Source organism: Triturus cristatus, chromosome 5_1 (genome assembly GCF_964204655.1).
Source record: "Triturus cristatus chromosome 5_1, aTriCri1.1, whole genome shotgun sequence".
Lineage (NCBI taxonomy): Eukaryota > Metazoa > Chordata > Amphibia > Caudata > Salamandridae > Triturus > Triturus cristatus.
Window position 1 is genome coordinate 488,171,783 of NC_140587.1, and position 24,710 is coordinate 488,196,492.

Genomic DNA, 24,710 nt, shown 5'->3' on the forward strand with positions numbered 1-24,710 from the left:
TTAAACACATTATCATTAGACCAATCTGCTGACTTAAGGATATCCTCCAGGCGCGAGCCTGACCAAAAGGCCTTAGAAGCCATGGCACCCCTGGTAGAGTGAGCACCAAATGCAGAAGCGTCAATGCCCGCAAGAGACATGATCCAACGGACCCAACGGGCCAGGGTAGCAGAAGAGACGGGGAGATGAGGTTTGCGGAAAGAAATGAGCAATTGCGTATGGGAAGAAGTCCTAAAGTCAGCAGATTTTTGTTCATAGGCTTTTAAGCAACGACCTACACATAATTTCGGTTGAGCTGGAAAATAAGGATAAAACACTGACTGTAAATTTGTTTTAGTGCGTCTCTGCACTTGAAACAGCACACCAGTAGGAGAAAACTGTCTTGAAGAAAGGTCTAAAGCCCTAACATCAGAGACACGTTTAATGGAGATTGAACACACCAACATAGTAAGCTTTGCAGACAACATTTTCAGGGAGAGAGCAGTATTGTCAGGCCAATCCATAAACAATTTGAAAACCAAATTCACGTCCCATAAAGAAGAATACTTAGCCAACGGAGGTTTAGAAAAGCGAACTCCTCTTAACAAGCGGAAAACTAGTGGATGAGATCCAACCGGTTTATTGTCAATGGGACAATGATTAAGTGAAATAGCTGATCTGTATAAATTCACTGTGCCATAAGACTTGCCAGCGCTGGCTTCCGAGGCTAGAAAATTAACAACAAAAGTCACAGAGGCTGAAAAGGGATCGATAGACCGTTCCAGACACCAGCTTGACCAAAGAGACCAAGCGGATTTGTATGCCCTGGAAGTACCGGGAGCCCAGGCCCGGCTGATAAAGATTGAAGCTTCTTGAGAAAGGAGTTGGTCAGAAAAGAGAGACCGGACAGCTTCCAGGCTGATAGAGTCAAGGACCGATCTAGAATGAGGTTGTGAGGGGAACCTTGAGGATCCAGGAGAAGATCTGTGGAATGAGGGAGAAGGACCGGAAAGTCCACTGTTAGTTCCAAAAGGGAAGGAAACCATATCTGGGATTGCCAAAATGGTACTACCATGACCAGTGACGTCTGTTGGCGTCGAATCTGGGAAAGGACCCTGTTGATCATAAGAAAGGGAGGAAAAGCGTAATTGAGATGCAGTGACCAGTCCTGGAGGAAGGCATCGGTCGCTAATGCTAGCGGATCCGGACGCCAACTGTAGAAACGAGGCAATTGGGAATTGAGGCGAGATGCGAATAGGTCGATGAAGAAAGGGCCCCACTTGAGAGAGAGAGAATGAAACACGGAGGGAAGTAACCTCCAGTCGCTTGAATCCCGGAGATACCGAGAGTGCCAATCCGTGATGGAATTGAGATCGCCGGGGAGATATTCTGCTTGAAGAGAGAGATTGTGAAGGAGACAGTAATGCCACAGACTCTTGGCGAGCTCCGCAAGGGGTTTGGATCTTGTGCCACCGAGACGGTTGATGTAACGGACCGCAGAAACATTGTCCATCCTGAGAAGAATGGAACAACTTACCTTGTTCTTTGCGAGGCTGCGGATTGCAAAGGAGCCTGCAAGCATCTCTAAACAATTGATGTGCAATGACGACTCCTCTGGAGACCATGTACCTCCAGTCGAGATTGGTCCACAACGGGCGCCCCATCCCGCCAGACTGGCATCTGATTCTAATACAAGATCTGGGGCCGTGGCGAAGATAGTCCTTCCGTTCCACGCATATAAATGGTCTATCCACCATTGCAGTTCGGAACGCGAATCTCGGTCTAGAAGGATAAGATCGGAGTAAGCCAGACCCTGACGCAGATGTCTTATTTTTAAGCGTTGAAGGGCCCGATAATGTAGAGGGCCGGGGAAGATTGCTTGAATGGAGGCTGAAAGGAGCCCCACAATCCTTGCGAGGGAACGAAGGAAAATATGGGAAAGGGAAAGAACTTGAAAAATTTCTGAACGAATAGCCGTGATCTTTTCGGAAGGAAGGAAGAGAGACGCGGAGGGAGAATCCACGCGAAACCCCAGGAACTCTACAATTTGAGAGGGAGTTAACATGGACTTCTCTGGATTGATGAGAAAACCGAGATCGAGAAGAAGGGATTGGGTCATCTGAAGGTCCCGCAAAAGACCTGGTTTGCTCGCATTCATTAGAAGAATATCGTCCAGATAGATGATTAGACGAATTCCTAAGGCTCGAATATAAGCCACCACTGGTTTCATGATTTTGGTGAAGCACCAAGGAGCCGAAGAAAGTCCGAAGGGGAGCGAACAAAACCGATAAGTTACGCCCAGCCAATGAAACTGGAGGAACTTGGAATGCGAGGGATGGATAGGAAGTGTCAGATACGCATCTTGAAGGTCCAGGCGGACCATCCAATCGCTGGCTCGCAGAGTGTCTCTTAAATGGATAATGGTTTCCATCTTGAAATGTCTGTAAACGACAAACTGATTGAAAACTTTGAGGTTGATAACAGGTCGCATCTTTTTGTTCTTTTTGCAAACTAGAAACAAAGTGCTGAGAAAGCCAGAGGGATCGAATGGGAGTCTTTGGATAGCTTTCTTTGCCAACAGGGAGAGAATTTCCTGAGATATTAAGAGCGAAACGTCGGCGGAAAAAACCAGAGGTGGAGGCAAAGTATCCTGGAAAGGAGGAGCGTAAAACTCTATGCGATAGCCTTGGACAGAACTGAGAACCCAAGGGTCGGAGGTTAAAGTTTGCCATTTGCTTAGAAATAGAGCTAAGCGCCCTCCTACGGGAGGGCCAAAAGACAGGCTTACCTTGTTGGGGATAGTTGGAGTTGGTGGCGTTGCCTCTGTGGCCCCTCTGTCCACAACCCCGGAAGCCACGGCCACGTTGGGGGTAGAATTGAGGCTTGTACTCTTGGTATCCGGAGTTGGAAGCACCTCTGGAACCTTGGTGGGAGGAAAAACGGCCGGAAGAGCGGTTCCTGCCTCTGCCGGCCCTGCCAAAAACCCGAGGGGCAAAAACTTTTTTGATTGAAAGTTGTGCCTTATCCAGCGAGGCGAAAGTGGAAACAAATTTAGAAAGGTCTTTGACCAAAGAGTCACCAAAGAGTAGACCGTCCGCCTTTGCTCCAGGGTCCTGAGATGCCAAATTGGCTAACTTAGGGTCTAGCTTGATTAGCAGACCTTTGCGCCTTTCATGAGTAATGGCCGCATTGGCGTTGCCCAATAAGCAAAAGGTACGCTGGGCCCAAAGTGAAATATCTTCTGGATTCAAAACCAACTCTTCTGATCGGGCCGTCTCCGCCAGGTCCAAAATGCGGGCAAGAGGGCCTACGATATCCAAAAGTTTGTCCTGACAGGTGGACCATGCTCTGTCCACCCCCTTACGAGGGTCCTTGCCAAACTTGGAGAAAAAGGTGAGGAGCGGTTGGTCAATGGCGGGAGTGACCGTGATATGAGAGGCCAAAGAAGGTTTGGGGCATTCGGATTTTAACTTAGCTCTGACTGACTTGTCCAGAGGTTGTCGCAGCTTAGAAGAGATGTACTCCCCCACATGGGGAACGGGAAACCATTCCGTAGAATTGGGATGTCTAATCAGGGCAGGATCAAACATAGGCATTCCCTCCGAGTCCAGGATATGCTCGGACTCAAAAGGCGATAATTTCTGCTTTTTGGACGAGGAATCGCCAACTCCAAAAAGATCAAAGAGATTGTCTTCGTCTTTGTCACCCAAATCGTCATCCGTATCGTGGATGGTATCAATGACCAGCTTCTTAGGAACCTCCACATTTTTGAGCTTGGCTTTGCTTTTGCCAAATGTCAAAGTAGACCCCTCCTTTGACTGAGGCCTGGGAGGAATAGAATCCTCAATCTTGCGCGAGGAAACCTCGCCAATCAATTGTGACACTTTTTTGGAAGAACTAGTGGTAGGAACCAGTTTTCGTTTTCTGCTTTCCCCCGCAGACTGGGCCAAAGCTTTGGTCATGATACTGAGTAAGGAATTTTCCATCGTCTTAGAAACTCTCTTCATGGAGTGTTCTACTGCATTTTCCACAGAAAAATTGATAAACTGGCTTAAATCCGATTTAAAATTGGCACTTTCATCATTGTCAAGCTCAGGAGAGCTGGGCATATCCATTTCTTAACAAAACTGGTGAACAAGGGGTTAACTACAGGAAGAACTAAAAGGGGGCGTGTACAAATGAGCTTGCCGGTTGAAAAACGAACTGCAGAGGAGGTTCGTTGAGGTAACAGGCAGTCGAGCTCTGAGGCGAGCGTGTGAAGAAAGCTATCAGGCAGAGAGTGAAAGCGTTGAGAAGGGCAGAATATGCAAAGCGGCAGCGAGCGCGAGGGGAAAAAAGCCGGTAAATATAAACAAAGTGCGTGCGCGCGTGTAGGCGCGCTGAATAAGAAAGCCGAGGGGGGGCTAAAAGAGCAGGCCACAGCGAAGCCGTAAGCACAATAATGAAGCGCGCGCAAGCAATGCGTGTCAAAAGCGCTAATGAAACATTCAACTTGTACAAAACAATTTTCACACAGAGTTATGAAGGAGAATAAAATTAATCGACTTATCTGACTGCGAGCGGCAAGAAAAGAGGACTGCTTGCGGTCAGATAGGTCCTAATGTAGTTGGGCTGACCTGATTGGTTTATTTTCTGTTATTATTCTCCCCATTGGCCAGTAGTTTTTGCCTGCAGCCTTCTGGGGAGTGTAGTTGTTTTACATATCTTGCTGCTATTATAATAAATGCAAGAAAAGAATGCATAATAGGAGCCTCCGGTCTTGCCATAAAATTAGCAGTGTCTAAAGAGTTACTGTTCTCACTCTTGTCTAAGCAATAGTAGGGAAAGTGTTTGACTTGAAAAGGATTTCCTCAAGGAATATGAAGTCCTAATAATTTAGTAAATAATTTTGAACATTTAATGTAAAACATTATTAAATTTCAGCATACCAAAATAAATGAATATATATATGTACATATATATATATATATATATGTATACACACACACATATATATATATATATATATATATATATTACCGAAAATAAAAACAATTTGAATATATAAATTGAAAGCGAAAGAAAGGAACAAATAAAATGGCATATAATATCAACTTCTCTGACTGCCAAAAAAATAACAAATTATGAAATCATTTCTTATTTATTTAAATTAAATTATTACATAAAAAACAAATAACATTTAAGTAACACATATCATTGCACAAACACAATTTCACAAAATCTTACCATTAAATGCATTATTAAAAAATACATATAGTAAAAATTAACAATTCATTATCAATTAATAAATTACATATAAATATAAATTAATGTAAACAGTGTGCTACATTATTATTTTATATATTTATTTACTTCCCAATCTACTCACCTAAAATAAATAAAAAACAGCTTTAAAAAAATACATGTGTATTAAAAATACATAAAACTACAAAAATATAAAAAATATACAGAACAATCACAGAATAATGAATAAAGTAAGTAATTTACATAATTAATAATCACATAATATTTAAATAAAAATGTGCACATTAAATTAAAATTCATTTAATTGAACTTACCACCTTATTCCTGTTTGAATATTTTTACTTTAAAAAACATCCCACATTATCACCCTTAAAATAACATCCCACTCTAGCACCCTACAAACCTAACAACCCTCTAAGACACTATAAATTACTAATAACATTAAAAAAAGTAGCAAATAACTTAAAATTACAAACCATATTTTATAAAATGTATAACTATTATATCAATACTTACACCGAAAATATATATGTTAACTAAAACACATACAAAATCAATTAAAAACTATACTTTTTACAGCTTTATTACTGAAAATGATTTTAAAAACAATATTCTTAAAAACAATATTATTTGCCAAAAAAAGACATTCTTGACGGTATTCTATACCACGATATATTGAATCACAATATTTTTTTAAGTTATTTTAAACTCAGCATTTTGTCCATACACCCTCTAATGTGTCAGCATTTGTGGTCATGATGACTTTTATAGATTGACACTATCCATAGTATATAAATCTTTTATCTATATCTGCTGGATCTTGAGCTATTTTGGCAACACCAAAAACAAAGGCACACGTTCAGCAGCTGACCTAATGGGGCATCTCTAGAAATCTCTTCTCTTTGACTGGAGCTGGTGAGTTCACATATTAGAGATATCATCCATTTGTAGATCATCCTTAATTTAAAATGCACTTCAACTGACATCTTCTTCTACTTCTAGGTGTGGAGGACATCGCATAGGATGATGATACTGAACCATCCACAAGCAGTGGACAGCGGGCAATCAGAGGAGAAAATCCAGTCCTCCAAGCACTGATGTCAGGTACCAGCACAGGCTTGACAGGAAGAGGGGCAGGAGGAAAAGGAGCAGGAGCTGATTGAGGATTAGGAGGTGAACAACCTGGATGAGGAGGAGGACATTGTTGCCCCCCGATCCGAACATGTTTAAGAAGGTCACTTCATGGTTGAGCTGCCATGCTCCTCCTAATTCACTACTGAGGATTGCCTGTCACCAGCCGTTAGCTAAGTAGTCACAGAGACCTGTTCTGCCTACGTAACACTCACCTCCATATAGTCCTAAACTCACAGGTACCTTTGTACAATCTCTTGCACACTCCTCCCATTAAGGTGAATTTCTGGTCTTCTCTTAGTCATTTGTGAACGAGAACACCTAAGTTGCAGAGGAGGTAGCCCCCAATAATCAATGTGTCTCCCCACACTTTCCAGTTGCCACCCCTTTTCCTGCTGGTCAGCCCACTGGCCATGTCAGATAGCCACACATGAAACGGGGGTTAGGAGGTTGGCATGGTCTAATGCTGCTCACTGGGAGGATCAAATATACCAACAGAAATTGGGAGAATATACAGGAATTGGGGCAAATCTCCATGACATAGCTGACAGCTTCAAAGGACCCTCACAGATGAAAGGCTGATCCGTGCCTTAGATAACAATGCAAAATGTTACCAAGACAGATTCATAAAGAACATCTTACAGCTTTTATGGAAGAGAGTGCAAGACAACAAACCATGAAGATGATTGAGCCAATTAGTAAAAAATGCAAATGTCACTCATCATAGCCAACACATGAAGGAGGTTCTACAGAGGTAACAGAGATAGGGGGGACACAATATCTGCCAACCTGACACCTCTCCCCCAACCACTGGCACCACCTCCACCTGAACCACCTCCAACTCTCTAACCTCCAACACCACCAACTCAGCCACTCACAACACAAGACCATTCTCACTCATTCTCACCACCAGAATTGTGTAAGTGAAGTAGTAGGAGAAACCCCCCTAAATAACTGCTTTTGCTGTAAAACAGCTGCCCTATCCCTCACACAGCCACTGCCATAACGATTGCCTATTAAAACTATATGATTTTTAAAAATGATAAACTGTGTCCAACTTTCATCTTTGTTGAATATTTTGGGCCTGATTACGATGTCAGGATTGCCACAGTCTCGAGATGGACCAACCTCCGGTCGGCGGTTCCGACACCGCTATTACAATGCGACTGCACATGGTGTGTCGCATGCTCCCATTTCTCTATGGGGGCTTGTTGTGTGGCCGTAAACCGGTAGTAGCACATGCTGCCATGGAGAAATGGGAGATTCTGTTAATCCCTGCACCGTGTGGCAGGCATCTTGACGTGCTTGCCATGCAGTGAACGGATTAAGTGCTCCTTAGCCCCCCAACCGGAGGCCCTGGAGGAATGGGGCTCTGCAAGGGGCCCCCAAAGTTGCTTTCTGACAGGCTTTCCATGTTGGAAAGCCCGACATTAAAAGCCTGTCGGAAACCGACATCGTAATCCTGACACCAGAAACGGCTTCCTCAGGGATTACGTTGGGGCCTCTGACTGGCTGACGGGCTCCTTGAGCCCGTCGGAATCCAGCCGAAATGACCGTCCGGTTTCAATTTTGACCGACTACATTGTTATTAGCAGGTGATAGTCAGAGGCTTTCCGACTGACATTATAATGTTCTTTTTCTTACATAGGAAAGTGGTATGTCTGTTTGGTTGTTTGGTTGTTGGTTTACCTTTAAAGTGTAATACATGTAAACCTTTCATTCTTATATCGAAAGCATCTTTTAACTGGCTAAAAATGTATTTTGCTTGAGATGCAATGCATTAATCTGCAAATTTTGAAAACAGGAAATAGGACATTAAAGTTTGAGCTATAAGAACATTTTATGGAGAATGAAACAAGGTATTTTGCCTACAAATAGTGTTTGGGAAACTAAAAACTATCCTTGGGAATGGGCAAAATGGAATAATATGCAGTCTTAAAGCAGAAGGTAAATGCTAGCTTGGAGAGGGAAGTGGTTAAATGATAACACTCCAGGAAATTTCAAGGGAACCAGTGTATATACAAAGGGGTTAAAAAGGACATAAAGAGTCTGATAATAAGGACCCACTATACTAAATTAAAATAAACTCATTCCTTCAAGCTAGAGTGTGTGCCGGAATCATGTTCCCGGTCTGGGGGCATTGGTTTCTGGCCAACCTCGATCTCTGCCTTCACAATAAAGTTAAAGTTTTCCTCGGATGCGGGTATCAAATGGCAGGCTGTAGCAGGACCAGATACCACATGGGAAGTTAGCATGCACATCAGTGAAGCAGCTCCTGGCATCGTAGACAGCCTGCACATTGATGGAGTGCCAGTGGTGTCTGTTGCGGAAAAGGTGCGCCGTTTGGTGAGTTGGCTGAAGTGCCACATGGTTGAGGTCAATGGCACCTAGCACCTGAGGGAAGTGGCCAAAAGCATACAATTCCTTTGCCACACTTTTCCTTTGCGATAGTGCCTGTGGCATGGCAATACTTTGGTGCACATTTTTGTTGAATCATCTCAATACCTGATGCAAGCATCAAGACTGGCTTGTCTGTAAAATGCCAACATTATCAGAGGTGACCTTCTGGAAATATCTAGTGGCAAAGAAATGTTGTGCTGTCAGTATGTTGATATTGTCTCGGGTAACTTGGGAGTGTGCTGTAGGTGGACCAAGCTCCCATTTCCAGTCAGAAACCATGTCCAGGATCACATCAAGTGAGAAGTGATAGCTGCCAATGACAGCTTCCTAGAACATGCCAACGATTTTCATTCTTTGGGCCCGATTCACAGAACTAACTTAAGACAAAATCCTAAACTTACTACCATTTTGGTATTCACAGAAGGCACTTACTCATTTTGGTATTCACAGAAGGCACTTACTCATCTCAGAAGTTAGGAGTCCTAACTTTAGGACTCCTAAATGCCTTCTGTGAATACCGAAAGTCTTAAAATTAGGATTTTTCTCAGTTTAGTAGTAGTATAGTTAGGACTCCTAACTTTAGGACTCCTAAATGCCTTCTGTGAATACCCAAAGTCTTAAAATTAGGATTTTTCTCAATTTAGTAGTCCTAAATTTAGGACTCCTAACTTTAGGACTCCTAAATGCCTTCTGTGAATACCGAAAGCCTTAAAATTAGGATTTTTCTCAGTTTAGTTTAGTAGTAGTATAGTTAGGACTCCTAACTTTAGGACTCCTAAATGCCTTCTGTGAATACCGAAAGTCTTAAAATTAGGATTTTTCTCAATTTAGTAGTCCTAAATTTAGACTTAGGACTACTAAATTGAGAAAAATCCTAATTTTAAGACTTTGGGTATTCACAGAAGGCATTTAGGAGTCCTAAAGTTAGGAGTCCTAACTATACTACTACTAAACTGAGAAAAATCCTAATTTTAAGACTTTGAGTATTCACAGAAGGCATTTAGGAGTCCTAAAGTTAGGACTCCTAACTTCTGTGAATACCGAAATGTGTAAGTGCCTTCTGTGAATACCAAAATGAGTAAGTGCCTTCTGTGAATACCAAAATGGTAGTAAGTTTAGGATTTTGTCTTAAGTTAGTTCTGTGAATCGGGCCCCAAGCCTTTAAACCCTCCTTCTCCTCCTTAAATAATTATTCCTGATTACAAGGGCAAACCTACAAAGATGTTCACCGGCATCATGAATGCACCAAAAGTTGTTTGGTGTGATAGTTAATTTCCTGTTGGGTCTGCCTGGCTGTGAATTGGTGTTGTTTAGCCGGAGATGGGTTGCACAGTTGAGAACAATCACTCCTTTTATTACCAAGTGTGGAAAATGTTGTAATCCTTGTTAGGTAAATCTTCAACATTTATTTCTATGGGGAAATTAAAAACATGAAAAAAACTACATTTATTTATCCCAGTTCAAACATTAACCCCTTCAGTGCCCATGACGAGCTGGACTCGTCATGGGCCGCGGTGGCGCTGTGCCCATGACGAGTCCAGCTCGTCATAGACCCCGCCCGCTAATGCAACGGCCGGCACTGGGCGGGGAAAGGGGCGGGCACTGAAGGGGTTAAACATCAATTTATTTTGTGTATTGTTTTTTTTTTTTTAATCCATTTCTTATAAAATTAAGAAGGGTTTTACAATAGCAATTACAAAGATATTGGGTAAAAAAATATATATAACTTTACACTGTTAATAAAAAAAGTTTTACTTTTTGGGATATCATCAAATAAATAGTGGTGGCTTTATTTGCCTGTATATTTCTATAGATGTTTGTTGACTCTACTGATCTGTATGGTAGGCTGTTGCAATACCGGGGTTTGGCTATGTGTGGTGCTGGACTTACTCCAAGGCTGAGCCAGAGTCACTTTACTGCAGTTTTGAGTTCTTTTTGGCTGTAGCCACTTTAGAAGTGCAGTTTGTGAATAGCAATGGCCTAGCTCTTTTATTTGTGGATTCCCGTTCCTTCCTTTACCACTCCATCGCCTACCTTAACACCTCCCACTTTGTAATAGGCATTCCTCATTTTCCAGCCACTCCGCTGTTCCTCTCCCACATTTGCTCATGAAATGTATACTTGTGTGTGCTGACACACCTCTGTCGGAAAGAGATTTCTGCAAAAAAAAAGATAGCAGAGGCAGAATCTCCACACATAGGTTTGTGAATAACATTTTGTAGTATTACAAATGCACTACAAAATGCAGTTTGTGAATAGGCCCCTCTGTACTTATAACATTTAAACCGAACCTTTTCACAGTTACCTTAATACAAGACTGAAAGGATATTGGGAAGTCTGGGTTATTTTATAGGTGATTAATCTGTAGTACTGGTATAATTTACCCCATGAAAATATCATAAAAAGCATTGATCCTAAACCAGCTCCCATAGGAGCCCTTTTTTCTAAATGTTTACCATACCTCTTTAAGGGTTCCCTGGTCACCTTATGCTGTGCCAAACTTGGTCCTGTGCCTGACCCACACTCCTTCGCAGTCGACTTGAACTTGTGACTTTGTCCCGATCCGGCATGACCAGATAACTCCAGTTGGCGTTTTGCACTTTTTGGCACTATTTTCACTGAAGACTTTGAAATTACATATCTCCAGTTCCACTAATTGGAATTTAGTTGTTCTGATATCATTTCATTTATTTATTATAATTTACTCTACCATTCCTGATTAGTGTGGGGTTTGTTTTATGTTGTGTTTTCACTTTATTTCTGTGTAAGTGCTATATAAATACTTTACACATTGCCTCTACTTTTTATTTATCAAGTTTAGTACAGCACGAACTTGACCTGAAGGAATCAGAGCACTTAACAGGGTTATTTCAAAAAAGGGGAAAAAACGGACAATTGTTTATCCAGGTCCAGCATACAAGTCCGTGGATAGAGCTATAACAAAGATAGTATGCAGTTCCTAATATGCAAGCAGGCAATATGTATGCAGAGTGAGCTCTAGTGAATACTAGAGTGTAGGAGGGGAGAAGGAACTTCTCCTTGTTGGAAAAAGGAGAAGTTCCTTCTCCCCTCCTACACTCTAGTATTCACTAGAGCTCACTCTGCATACATATTGCCTGCTTGCATATTAGGAACTGCATACTATCTTTGTTATCACTTTACAGGGTTAGCACAGTAGTAATAACATGAAGTGCATGTGGCGTACATAAAGATACACAATATGTAGTGAGGAAGATATGGAAGCTTAGCAGCAGTTACACACAGTGCATATGGGGTATGTAGGAAAACAAGAAAACATAGTGACGAAATACAAAAGATTATTACAGTAGGTGCAAGGATTTGTGCAAAATACATAGTGAGGTAGAATGGTAGCACAATAGCAGCTGCATGAGGTGCAAATGTGGTAAGTAGAAGAAAAACACAAAATATATGGTGATGATATATAAAAGATTGCACAATAGACAAGGAAAATGTGGACGAAATAGTTCTGAGGTAGATTCGGTACAGAGCCTCAGGAGTAGGGGAGGTGGAGTCACAGTTTTTTCCCGAGGTCCTGAAGTTCAGGTTCATTGGCGGGTGAAAGGTCGGAGCATCAGACAAGGTGGTCGGATTAAGAGGAAGGGGTTTCGTACTTGATGAGAAGAAGTAGTTTACGTTTTTTTCTGAAGTGAGGGAATGATTGATTGTAACATATGTCCTGCGGCAGCTAATTCCAGATTTGTGACGCATTCCTGGAGAATGAGCAGGAACATTGTTTTTCTTTCTTGAATTTGGGCAGAATCAGGAGTAGGGTGTTGGAGCTTCGAAGAGGTCTATTCTGGCCACCTATTGATAGTTTATTAGAGAATGAGGATGATTTTTAGTGTAGAAAGCTTTGTGGGCTATGCATGCAGTTTTGAATTCGGTTGGTGTAGGCCAGTTGAGTCTCTTGAGTGTTGGAGTGATGTGGTTAAAGCAATTCTCCCCAGAGAATAGTCTGGCTGCTGCGTTGAGTGTAGCTTTCAAATGGAGGAAGTGTGATTTAGGAGAGCCCCTTATCATTGCATTGCAGTAGTCCGGCTTGGACAGGACTAAGGATTGCACCATGGTCATCTTTAGGTCTTCGAGGGAGATGAAAGGTTTGAGTTTTTTAAGGTGCTTCAGTGTGTAGACGGCACTTTTGCAGAGGCGTTAATATGTTTTTTTCATTTTCAGGTCTCTGTCAAGTGTAATCCCTAGAGATGTGACAGAGTTGGAGATGGATAGTTTGCAGTTTAATGCAGTGAGGTTGCCAATCCAAATATGAAGAGGGTAGGACTTATCTTTTGGTTGGATGAAGTGGATTTCGGTTTGTTGGGGTTGAGCTTAAGACAGTTGCTGGTTATCCAGGATTGCACTGTGGAAAGGGTACTATTTAAGTGTTGGAAGTCATTAGCTGAAGAAATGTTAATGTAGAGTGGGTGTCATCTGCATAAAGATGGTAGGCAGTTCTGGCTTATTCAGGATCATTGTAAGGGGTTGCACACAGAGGTTAAATAGGTCGGGAGATAGGATTGATTCTTGAGGAACACCTTGTGTGATTGGCTTTTCTGTTGAGGTGTAGTTGTTTAGTTTAATTAGCTGAGAGCGTTGGTTTAGGAAAGAAGCAAACCACTGAAGGTCATTCAAGCCTGACTGATTTTGTGCCTAACTATCCAAGTCGTCAAGCAGAGGTTAATTTATGGACTTTTGTGGTTCACTCTGACAAGGATTGTGGCTGTTGCTTGAGAAGGGCTCACACCCCCCTCAACCAACCACCCAATTTCTCACAAATGTCTACTTCTGGGAAATTGGGGATCTACTACTGTTGCAGATTCTCTGGAGGTGCTGTTTGCAGATTCTCAGGAGGTGCTGTGGAAGCCTTTGTGAATTTCATGGTAGTCAGAACTGTAACTCAATTGTAGGAGTAAAACTAAGAGATTACATTTGACAACACCTTTTGAGATTCATGCCCAGAACGTTTATAAAGAGAGTAACATACATTTTGAACTCACACTAATTTACTTCTTTTAAACTTTTAAAAGCTTTCTGCAAAACCTATTTTGATGCTTACAAATATTAAACTGTCAGAAAGACAACCCAAAAACAAAAATCCAAACTAATTGACTTAAAGTACAAACTATCCCAAGAAATCATGCTGAAAATAGATTTGGTTTTAAATACGCCTCCCACTATAATATACATTGTTGTGTGTGACACAGTGCATGGTGAAGGACAATTTGCACTTTGGCTGCTTCACAAACTAATACAGCTTCTAATTCTTTTCAGTTCCTTGTCTTGAACGCTTTCAATAAAATTCTTTATGTGTTGACCTTAGCCCTAAGCACTGTACTTCTCACAACACATTTTTTGATTCAGAACGTATGCCATACTCCTTTTCGCATGCTTCTGTGGAAAGTAATTAAGATCTAAGAGATATTGTTAAGAAACTACTTATCAAAAATCTAGTGAGAGGTTATTATGTTGATATCCACGTGATTTGGAACAACTCACGTTTGGCACCATTGCATTGTATCCCTGAGATATGACAGCTAAATAAAAGCCTAAGAGCCTGATTTAGAATTCAGTGTAACCACACTCTCAATTTAGAGATGCCCAGTGGGCATCTTTGAATATTGTCAGGAACTGGTACTGAAAATGTGCTCGATAGCTCTGTGAACATGACAGTTCTAACCGGCACACTTTCAATATGTTTTTTCTATTTTTAAAAGCTTAATCCCTAAGTGTGAATTTCTTTTTGAAACTAAAAAAACTTAGACCCCCTCACCATGGAAGTTTTCTCCCATGCTGTGGGGATCTATAATAGTTTTTATTATCCCTTACTGCCACCTTGTGATGGAGGTATGTGAAAGTAAAACTGGCCTTTGCGACCGCCCACTCTAAATGGGGCAGCCCTTACTCTGTCAAGCTGTCAGAGGAGGGTGTTAACAATGGAGGTGGAGTTGTCTTTGTTACTGACATATTGAAGGTCCTCCTGACTCTAAATGAGGTGGGTGGACATTCAGTTTAGCGGAGAAAGGTACTACGTCGCCCTTGTGATGGAGTACCCTCTCCTCCAAACTCTAAGTCAGGCTGTAAGTGATAAGAACACAATGCAAACTCATTCTTCACCCACACGATAAGGTTTCTACTCAGAGTGGTTCATTTCTTTTTGATATCTTCATTACATTTGTTAAAATCCACTTTTGTTTCATTTGTTTTAGCCATGGCCGAGTGTTTCCAATCTTGCCAAGGACTTTATAGATCGGCTACTGAATGTTGATTTCAACGATCGCTTGTCAGCTAGCGAGGCTCTACAGCATCCCTGGATCAAGACTATGGCTGCTTCTTCTTCTATGAAGAACCTACATCGGTCCATTTCACAGAACCTGAGGCGCAGGGTCTCCTCCCGTTGTCAGAGTTCAAAATCAGCACAATCATCCAAATCTGGTTACTCCGGCAAATCCCGGCGCTTATGGGAGAGAGGAATCTTGGAACGTGACATGCTTTACCAACCCCATTATGAACAATGCATTTTTAACCATTGAATTTAATATCTACTTATGTAAACTATGCACCTTTGTGGTAGATGTTAAGCTAATTACTTTCATGTTTTAATCTATGAAGTTGTCAACACTTGAATGATTCTTAAGCCTATGTCAAAGATTGAAAACACATGCTCTCAAGGTAAAGGCCCGATTTTCAATGAATTTACTGAGACTTACTCTTGGGGTACTTTTTGCTTGGTTCTAAATTTCCCGGCTGATTTAAGGAGATCAGTACTAGGACAGGAGCATTACACAAAGAGTCACGCCTACTGACAGCCAAATATTGGCTTTGGTGAACATTTTGGAGCACACCTTATGGTGTTAGCCACTCCTACATATACCATTTTCTTTATATATGAAACCAAAGTAGATTCTAGTATTAGAGGGTGGTCTTTGTTCTTAATTGTCACGAGTCTCCTACAAGGTTTAGAGAGATTTATACTTGTTGCTCAACATGTTTTGTTATTGGTATTGGGCAACCTATTTACTTCCCGCACTTGGAATGTTTTAAATGTATGAGAAGTTGGAAAGAGCCTGAGGGACGTTCTGGAGAATTACCTGAAAGCAACAGGAAAATACTGTTGACAAATAGATCTCTTCTCTTAGCAAACACAATGGGCCAGATTCACATAGGTAAACTTAGGTGTTTGGTGTAAACTTAAACCAAACGTCAAAGTTGACCACTATGGGAATTCAAAAAGAGCATTTACAAGTATTATCTTTATGTCCGTACTCAGGCTGGATCTCCGCCCCCCAGTGCGAACATAAAGATAGTACTCGTAAATGCCCTTTGTTTATTCCCAAAGTCATAAACTTAGACCTTTGGTCTAAGTTTGTACCAAACGTCTAAGTTTACCTTTATGAATCAGGCCCTGTGAGTGGTACAAGTCATATTTCATTACCTCATTCTTGGTACAAAAATATTTGTTATAAAATTGCATTGCATTTTTTTCTGCAAATCATAGTCTCACATCTACTTCTTGTCATTTTAATTGGAATTGTACCCCTGCTATTTCCTCGGACTTTTCCATAACATCTTCCTGTGCCTTCCTCTAGGCAACTTATTGTTTATTTCTAGTGAGTTCATGCCATAGACTACATTTTTCTGCAAATTCATAAACCTTAATATAACTATTTTCTAACAGTGAGAAGTACATTGGATGTCTGAAGCAGCTCTTTTCTTGTGCATCCTCCCCAGATTAGACATTGGATCGACATGGATATTGTAGGAAGCTGGCTCCCTATATAGCGCACTAAAATGAAGTACACTATGCAGAGAGTCCAGTGGGTCCCAGATTGGTACACAGAGGCAAAAGTAGATAAAACTAACGCTCTAATTGTGGTAGTGTGGGCCAGCAATTTCACCAGCTGATGGTCAGGAGCGTCCCAGATTCGGCTGGGAGCAGGGTTCTGAGGTCGTTGGTAGCTGGTGCACTACTGAGAAGGGGGTCAACTTCAAAACAGGCTGCACAAGGGGACTTACAGGTTACTTTGGGGGGTCCGCCAATGAAGGATTGGGTCACAAGGGCCTCAGGACCACGGGAGCACAGCTGGTTCATCCGTATCTAGGCCGGGCCGGCTGGTTGCAGATCAGATAGGTCAGTCGAGCTCTGTGCGTCAAGATGGTCTTTGCGGTCAGGGACAGAGAGGTTGCAGGGACGATTTCAGGACAGCTGAGCCACTCAGGTAGTGGATCTCAGGGGTCTCGGCGTCCCTCAAACAGTGCTTGCTTCCTGGGTAGTTGGTATCCGAATTGGACACTTCGTCTGGGTTGCAGGTGGACAGGTACTTCGACTATTGCTACGGCACGGCTTCGGTAGATCCCGGTGTCCTCTCACTTTTGTGGTGAGACAGATCTGGCCCTCTGGAGCTGGTCTACCCCTTCTTGCTTGGGTGCTGTATCAGAGTTGCCAGGGAGCTGGAAGTCGGTAAACCGGACCTTGTGGGATCAGTGCCTGGGGACTGCAGGGGAGTAGTTCCTCTACTCCAAGGGAGGTCGCTGAGATTGGCAAAGGTCTGGAGGTGCTCCTGGGTTCTTGGAAGCCTAACAGCAGCAGGACAAGATAGCAAACCACTATGGTCGAGTTCTTGAGGCAGCAGGTAGGATGCCATGCCTAAAACTCTGCATCAGGTACTCTGTTTTCGAGTCAGACGCTTTTCTTTGTCTGTTGTCTTCTTCAGTCCATCGACTCTAAAGTTCAGAGTCCAGCGGCGCCACCTAAATACTAATTGTATGGGCGTTAGAAGGGGAGATAGGTAGTAGCTAGGGCTACCTGTTAAAAAGGTAGTGGCAGTTGCAGTCGATAACCTTTCAAGTATTGCCCGGCGGTAATCGCCTCTCATACCATTTGATGATTTACCAATAAAAGAGGCAGGCGCCGGAGACTGGAAGGCAGGAAACAAAGTTTTATTCTCTCCGGAGGAGAACACATCAGATCAGACCCACAGGGAATCTTCTCGAGATGCTCTGTCCACATCTCTGAAGCCTGGCCTCTTATACACAAGTTTATTGCTTTATTACACGGTTTATTGTACATGGCACATTCTTGAGATTGCTTTGATACATGAAAGAACATCCTCGGGATCCCCACTTCAAGCTTGTTCCCACACATATCTACAGTAGAAGTCCCCACCCCACCCACAGCAGGAGATGGCTATCACACAGCTGGGCATTCTGCCAATTCCCGGGGGGTGAGCGCGACTGGTCGGGTCACAGGGGTTGGGGGCCTTGATCTACTGCAAACCCTTAGATGTGAGGTGCTTCCTTTACAGTAGGGGCAATAAAACTGTGTCCGTAGGGTTAGGTGATGGCCTGGGATCAGTTCGGACGATCAGGCGTGGAGGAAGGGGTTTCCGAAAGGATGTATGACCATGTAAGGGATGAAAGGAGGTGTTGGCCAGGTGCGGGATGTGGTTTCATGGCAGGGTTGTGCAGAAGGAGAGGGTTCATGGCCTATGTATGAGAGAGCGGGGGTGGTTAGGCACGCGGGGGATGTTCGCAGCGCCAGAGGGACGCGCTTGCGATCGGTAATGAGGTCATGGTGCCTAAAATGGCCGTCGCGCGTTTTCCGCGTGTGGCTCTTGGGGAGAGACAAGATGGCGCAGATAATGTTCAGTTACGAACTAAATTTCCACATACCTACCTTTAGGGTGTCTACACCCTCTATGTGACCACTTTCTTGGGGGAGTGGGCACAACCTTGACCCTGATTTGCTAATTCCCTCCCAAAACAAGATTTAGAAAACTGAAAAGTGGGGTCCACATTACCTGCCCCACCTTATTGCTGTTGCTGGCTGAATGTGGACCCACCTCCTAATTTAACTAATTTGTCCGCCTATCCTCTAGCCAAATGTGGAGCAGGACAGGGGAGTTGGCATCCTCCACTATCTGGAGGTGCCTAGGGTTGAATTTCAAAGGTGGCATTGCCTTTTAAGCTTCCTGCCTTGGAATTCCATTCCGGCCTGGAGGAGGTGTAAAGAACCTCTGCCCAGAGCAGGCATTGTTTCTGGCCTCTGAGAGTGCAGGCTTCTCACCCAATGAGGTCATAAACATGACTGGTGGTGGCAGGCTGGCTAAGACTGATAGTCAGAGATCACACTACTGTTTGGTAGGTTTTTATGGGACCCTCCAAGGTGTCCTCTGTGCGCATTTATTAATAAATCCAACACTGGCATCAGTGTGGATTTATTAAGAGGAGAGGTTTGGTACTAAACAGCTCTGAAGCCATCATGGTGATGGGGAACTCGTATTGATGGGTGTACAGTCCATGAACACTCCTTGGCTTCCCTGTACACTTATGATATCCAAGAATGGACTTAGATATTGTAGGGACATATCTGCTCATGTAGATATGTCCACAAATGGGATATAGTGCACCATGCCTTAGGGCTGTAAGGCCTGCAGTAGGGGTGACTAACCTATACCTCATGAAGTGTCTGTGGGCATGGTACACAGGGATGTGTGCCATGTTGACTCTTCTGTTTTCTCTGTGCCAAGACACGCAGTCTGCAGTAGCAGTTTAGAGGGGTCTGTAGGGTGGCACAATTTGTGCTGTAGCCTTAGTGGATCCTCTTCTGTCCCAATGCCCTAGGTACTAGGGATACCATTTACTAGGGACTTATAGGGGTTGCTGAAGTTGTGATAATTGTGGTACAGTTTGGGAAAGAGCTCTGGCACTGGGAACCTGGTTAGTGGTGAACCAGCGCATTGTCGAAATCACATCATGTTGCAGGCAAAAAGAGGGGGGTAACCACGTCAAAAGAGGCACATTCCTACAGCTATTCACTTTATAGATTGCTTAATGGATGTTAGTGTAATGGAGCATTATTGACAGGAAACCCCTACAAACATTTAGTTATCCTATGCAGGGGCTTGCAGAGCTGGGCTTTTAAATTGAAACAAAACGGCTCAATGATCGGGCATTTCTGAATCCATCCAGCTGATCTCAGATATATTATTGAAGCAATTTCCTTTTTTCTTTGCCATGGAGCTATGCAGTATATCCCAATCACTGCAGAAGATTCAATATTTGTTGCCTTACACAGTCATAAAATTACTATGTTGAACAGGGCAAGGGATTTGTTTTTGGGCTGGCATATTTATCCCCAAAAAAGCTATATGGTGATCCTGTTCAAATTAGAAGTTCTTTCGAAGAGACAAACTATGGTTGTTCGAGGGTCATACCTACTCATGTCCACCAAACAGGGCCACAGATAGGGTGGGAGAGTAATTAGTGTATGAATCTACTACTATGACCTTAGGACATTTATGGTAACGGGTGGATATTAGCACCACTGAAAGACAGTCAGTTCTCCCTCTCTAAAATACATTTACTTTGCTTCCTCTCATCTACTTGTCACATTCTGACATGCTGTGAGAGACTTTCAACAGGATACTCAGTTGGGTGCTGTCTTCTGTGCATGTTCTCTGGTCCTTTTCATAAGTGTTCTGATGCAATTTCATTGTCTGCTTCAAGATTATGGGGCTTATTTACAACCCATTGCGTCGCCTGTGCGTTACTTTTTTGATGCGCAGGTGGCGCAATGTGTCTGCCCATATTTACAAGGCCACGTAAGGCCACGTAAAGCCACCCTGCGTGGCTTATCGTGACCTTGTAAATATGTCCCCCTTTCACGCATTACTCTTCATGAAAGGGGCGTTCCATGTGAGTTGCTGTGGATGTTCCCACGCAACATCCATGGAACCTGATGCATTCCCAGATTTACAAGGTTTCGTAAACCAAGGGAGGCGTGAGGGAGGCGCAAAGAGGAGAAATACCTTTATTCCTCCTTGTTTTTCCTTTTTCTATGTGTGCTGCGTTTTGCAGCACACATAGAAAGAGGAAACACCTTGTGTGACTGTTTTTACGCAGGAAGGTGTCCCTTCCTGCACAAATAAAATCACCCCTACAACACAGACACCCTTGCACCATGGCGCACGGGTGTGTGCGTTGGCGCATGGCAGCCCATTGTGCACCAGCGCTGGGGAAACTGACAGGAATGCACCAAATCTTGTTGATACGGTGCTTTCCTGCCCTTTTCGTTTGATGCACAGCAGCGCAGCAGGGAGGCTTGCTGCGCTGCCTTGTGTCAAAATATTATAAATTAGGCCCTATATCCGTATTTTAGAATTTACCTCAATTTTTTTCCTGGTTCCTGTAATTGCTGGCTGTTTTGTATTATTGAAGCATATTTTGGTAGCCTTGGTGCTACATACACCCATTAATTGATTAAGCAATTAATGGTTATTTAATGAAAGGATCTTCTTGGTTACATACACAATTAGGTAGAACTTTCAATGTGAACTTTGTACTGTAACCCACTCTTATAGTGCAAGTCAAGTGGTGGTGATACTTTTTAAATCGATCCTGGATAACAGCATGTATACTGCTACTGTTTATTTTGCGATAAGCTATAAAATAGATCAAGATATGCTTAGCAGACTTAAAACCTGATTTATATGTTGGCGGACAGAGAACTCTGTCGCACAAGCGCAGCTTCAATTGCAACCATATCTTATCTGCATTCCACATAGTGGACAGAATCAATTCCATTCTTGATAAAAGTCGAGTGCTAGCTCAAAACAGAGGTAAACCAGTCAACTTGTATTCCAAAACTGAGGTTTGAACTTTCTTGTGAGATGATTCTCGTATTCTTATTCCTAATGTCTAATTTCTTCTTGAAATTATATGTGAGAACAGCACTTTGTGTATTTCAACGTTGACCACATTAGAACTTTGAAACTTTCTTAAGAACATTTTTCAGAAAAGTGTTTTACAGTTAACTCACGCTTCATGTGTTACTTTATTATGGACTTTAATTTCCTGAGTCATGGGATACATTTAAAACTTTAGAAGGTCATTTCATCTTCTTAGGGCCTGATTCTGATGCGGTTAGGAAGGCCTCCGAACGGCATTTTCTCCTTCCAAATCAGATCAGGAACGTGTGTTTCTGACCAACTCGGAAAGGTTTCTGACTGACAGAGTATGATATGAGTTAGGCATTAGGAATATCCCAATCCCAACCCCAAGGGCATTTGGAATGACCGAGCTGTACGGAGCAGAATCGTACATCTCTACGGGCCGCGTTTCAGAACGACCGAGTACGATGCTGGATTTGGACAGCCTTCGTTCCCTCTGACTTGAATCGGCTGTCGGAATCAGACTTTTGGGCCCGTAGTGGGCCCCCCTGCACCCAGAGCCTTCCCAATCGGTCCCGCAGGGGTACCCATGGGTCCTCCCTCACCAGCCATGCACAGTGTGACAGGCACCAGGGGGTGCCCGACACAGGCTGCTCGATTTTCCCCAGCCACCCCTTTCTTCAATGGGAGCCTATGCATTCGGTCAGACCAAAGGCTCCCATTGAAGTCAATGGGAGTCCAACCAAATCGTATCTGGAAGAATCCGGATGCATCGTACTCGGTCGGCTGGACTCTTTTCAAACCGCATCAGAATTGGGCCCTTAGTCATGATTACCAACATATTTGTGTGTGATCTAATCTAAGTATCATCTCTGTGAAGCATCAGGGATACTTGGAGGAGTGAACCATAGCAAAGAAATAACTAAAGGCCTAATTACAATGTCGTTCGGAAAGCCTCCAACTGCTGACTGGAGGCTTTCTGGCCGATATTGTAGGTTTATACTCCGACCATCGTATTACAATGACTGCGGTCGGAGTTTAAACCGGCCGGGGAATCCGACTCGGTTCCAACAGGCTCAAGGAGCCCGTCGGCCAGTAAAAAAGGTCTCATAATCCCTTTAGGATGGTGTTTCCGCCATCAGGATTATGATGTTACTTTCCGACTGCAGTTTCGTGTCGGCCTTTCTGACATAGAACTGCTGTCGGAAAGTGTCTTTGGGGTCCCCTAGCAGGGCCCCTTTCCCACCTGGCACTCCGCTTGTGTCCCTGGGAGGCTCCTATGGTGCCACCCTTCACATTCCTGCACCGTGTGGCAGGCACCAGGAGGTGCCTGCCACACGGTGCAGGGATGTTTCGAAACTTCAGTATTTCAATAGGAACTTGTGCTCCGGCGGTTTGGGCCTCCCACACAAGCTCCATTTGAAAATTGGAAGTTTGTGACCGCACCATGTGTGGTCGCATCCTAATTGTGGTGTCAGAATCGCCAACCTGAGGTCGGTTGGTTCCCCATTTGTAGAGATGTCGGTCGGAGACAACTCCAACCGACATCATAATCAGGCCCTTAGTGTTGTCCCCGGTAAATTTGTTTTCTCAAAAGACAATCTTGTGTCTCTGATGTTGTTACTGCATTGTTTTTCATGCATTGTTTAAGATGGTCAAACAATGTCCAGTACTCAGTCCACATGGCATCAACGTCTTTTAGTTAGCTGTGCATTACCAGTTCAACAGTACGCCCAACTCCTCACAGATCCTGAAGAATTATAACATTATTTTGGCTAAACCTGACTGTTACAGCATGTACAGCCCAGCTCAATAGCTAGTTAACTGTCCAACAGTGCTTCACTAACACTTTAGGATGGCTAATAAATTAAAACAATGCACATAAAATACCATCACGAGAAATACATGGTGCCATTCAATATACACTTCACTGAAAAAATATATTTGCATCATACCCCTATAATTCCGGTCAAAGAGAAATCCAAGAATAGTAGGTAAAGGGAGCCAATATTCTGAATGGGCAACAAAGTCATGTTTATGGTAGACTTGTACTATGTAAATGACCTTGACACAGCATAATATAGGTAGCTCAAAGATTTTTCTCAAATTGACTAATCTCTTCTTTGTGAAATTTAGCTTTCCAAATGTTGCTCAATAGGACATTAAAGCCCACTTTATGAGTTGCTCAGAATTACGGGTAGGGCCTACTTCCATCCCATTATAAGTTCTGCAGGTTGGAATAAACGATAACATGGTTTCAGTTGTTAAAACCACAGGTTTACTATCCTATCAAGCTACACAACTTACGCTTGGGATCTTTTTCCCCCATGTATTATCTGGTGAAATTGAAGTATGGAAAAAGGGAGTAGGCCAAGTGCTAATTTCAAGCTACTAGGGATGTTGAATGATGTGCAAAATACCCATGCACCCAAATGTGCATTTTTTTCAGGGCAGCTAATGAGGTCTGCAGTAGAAATAAGGACTTGTTACCTATATGTGGCTGTGAAATTCCTGGTCTGTTAGTGTGGTTCGCCATGTATTCGTTGCCACCACCCATTTGACAGTAACCTTAAAGAAATTGATAATGTAGAATTAAATCTTTCTGTTTTACCTATTTCTGTAATATATTTGTTTATACTTGTAGATTTAGCTATAGATTATACATGTTTCTTTTCATGTTTCGTCTTTCAGATTTTGTTTTTATGATGATTGTGTTGGAGTAAGAATTTTTGTACCATACATGGCTTTGCAGCTCTCAAAGTGTTTTCGAAAATTGTTTAATAAAATACACAATAATAATTCTCTTAATTGCCATTAATTACTGATTTTCTAAGCTCCAGCTCTGCTTTTGATGTTGCCTAAATAATTAATTGCGGTACAAAAGGGGGTGGTGATGGACGGAGCATCGGAACCAATCAACCACTCACACCCAGTCAAGAGATCTGGGTTTAATCCATCACCGTTCTTCAGCCCACTCTGCCACCCCAGTTCAGACATGGCCATATGCAAATCAGTTTGACCCTGTGCCTCATGGGAACAGTCCAGCCCGAACTGCCAAGCCACACCTTCCCTGGACCGGAAACAAGCTTCCTAGGACCGCTTTCTGGCATTTCAGCCGTCTTCAGCCAGGCTTGCTTGAATCCAGTGGCAAAGTGAGCAAGGGACTCAACGTCTGAGCATACCCTGCCAACTTATGGCGAACAAAGCGGTACAAAAGGGGGTGATGATGGACGGAGCATCAGAACCAATCAACCACTCACACCCAGTCAAGAG

The 24,710-nt window shown here is 43.0% G+C and overlaps 1 protein-coding gene across 1 annotated transcript in view; it reads left to right on the plus strand.

The window, feature by feature from the left end:
- LOC146831102 (serine/threonine-protein kinase H2-like) overlaps positions 1-15,987 on the plus strand; it is a 95,322-nt gene extending 79,335 nt beyond the window's left edge. The window contains exon 3 of the mRNA XM_085604102.1: positions 14,976-15,987. Coding sequence (XP_085460228.1) covers positions 14,976-15,299 — 324 coding nt within the window. The 3' untranslated portion in view covers positions 15,300-15,987. The remainder of the gene's footprint in view (positions 1-14,975) is intronic.
- The last annotated feature ends 8,723 nt before the right edge of the window (positions 15,988-24,710 follow it).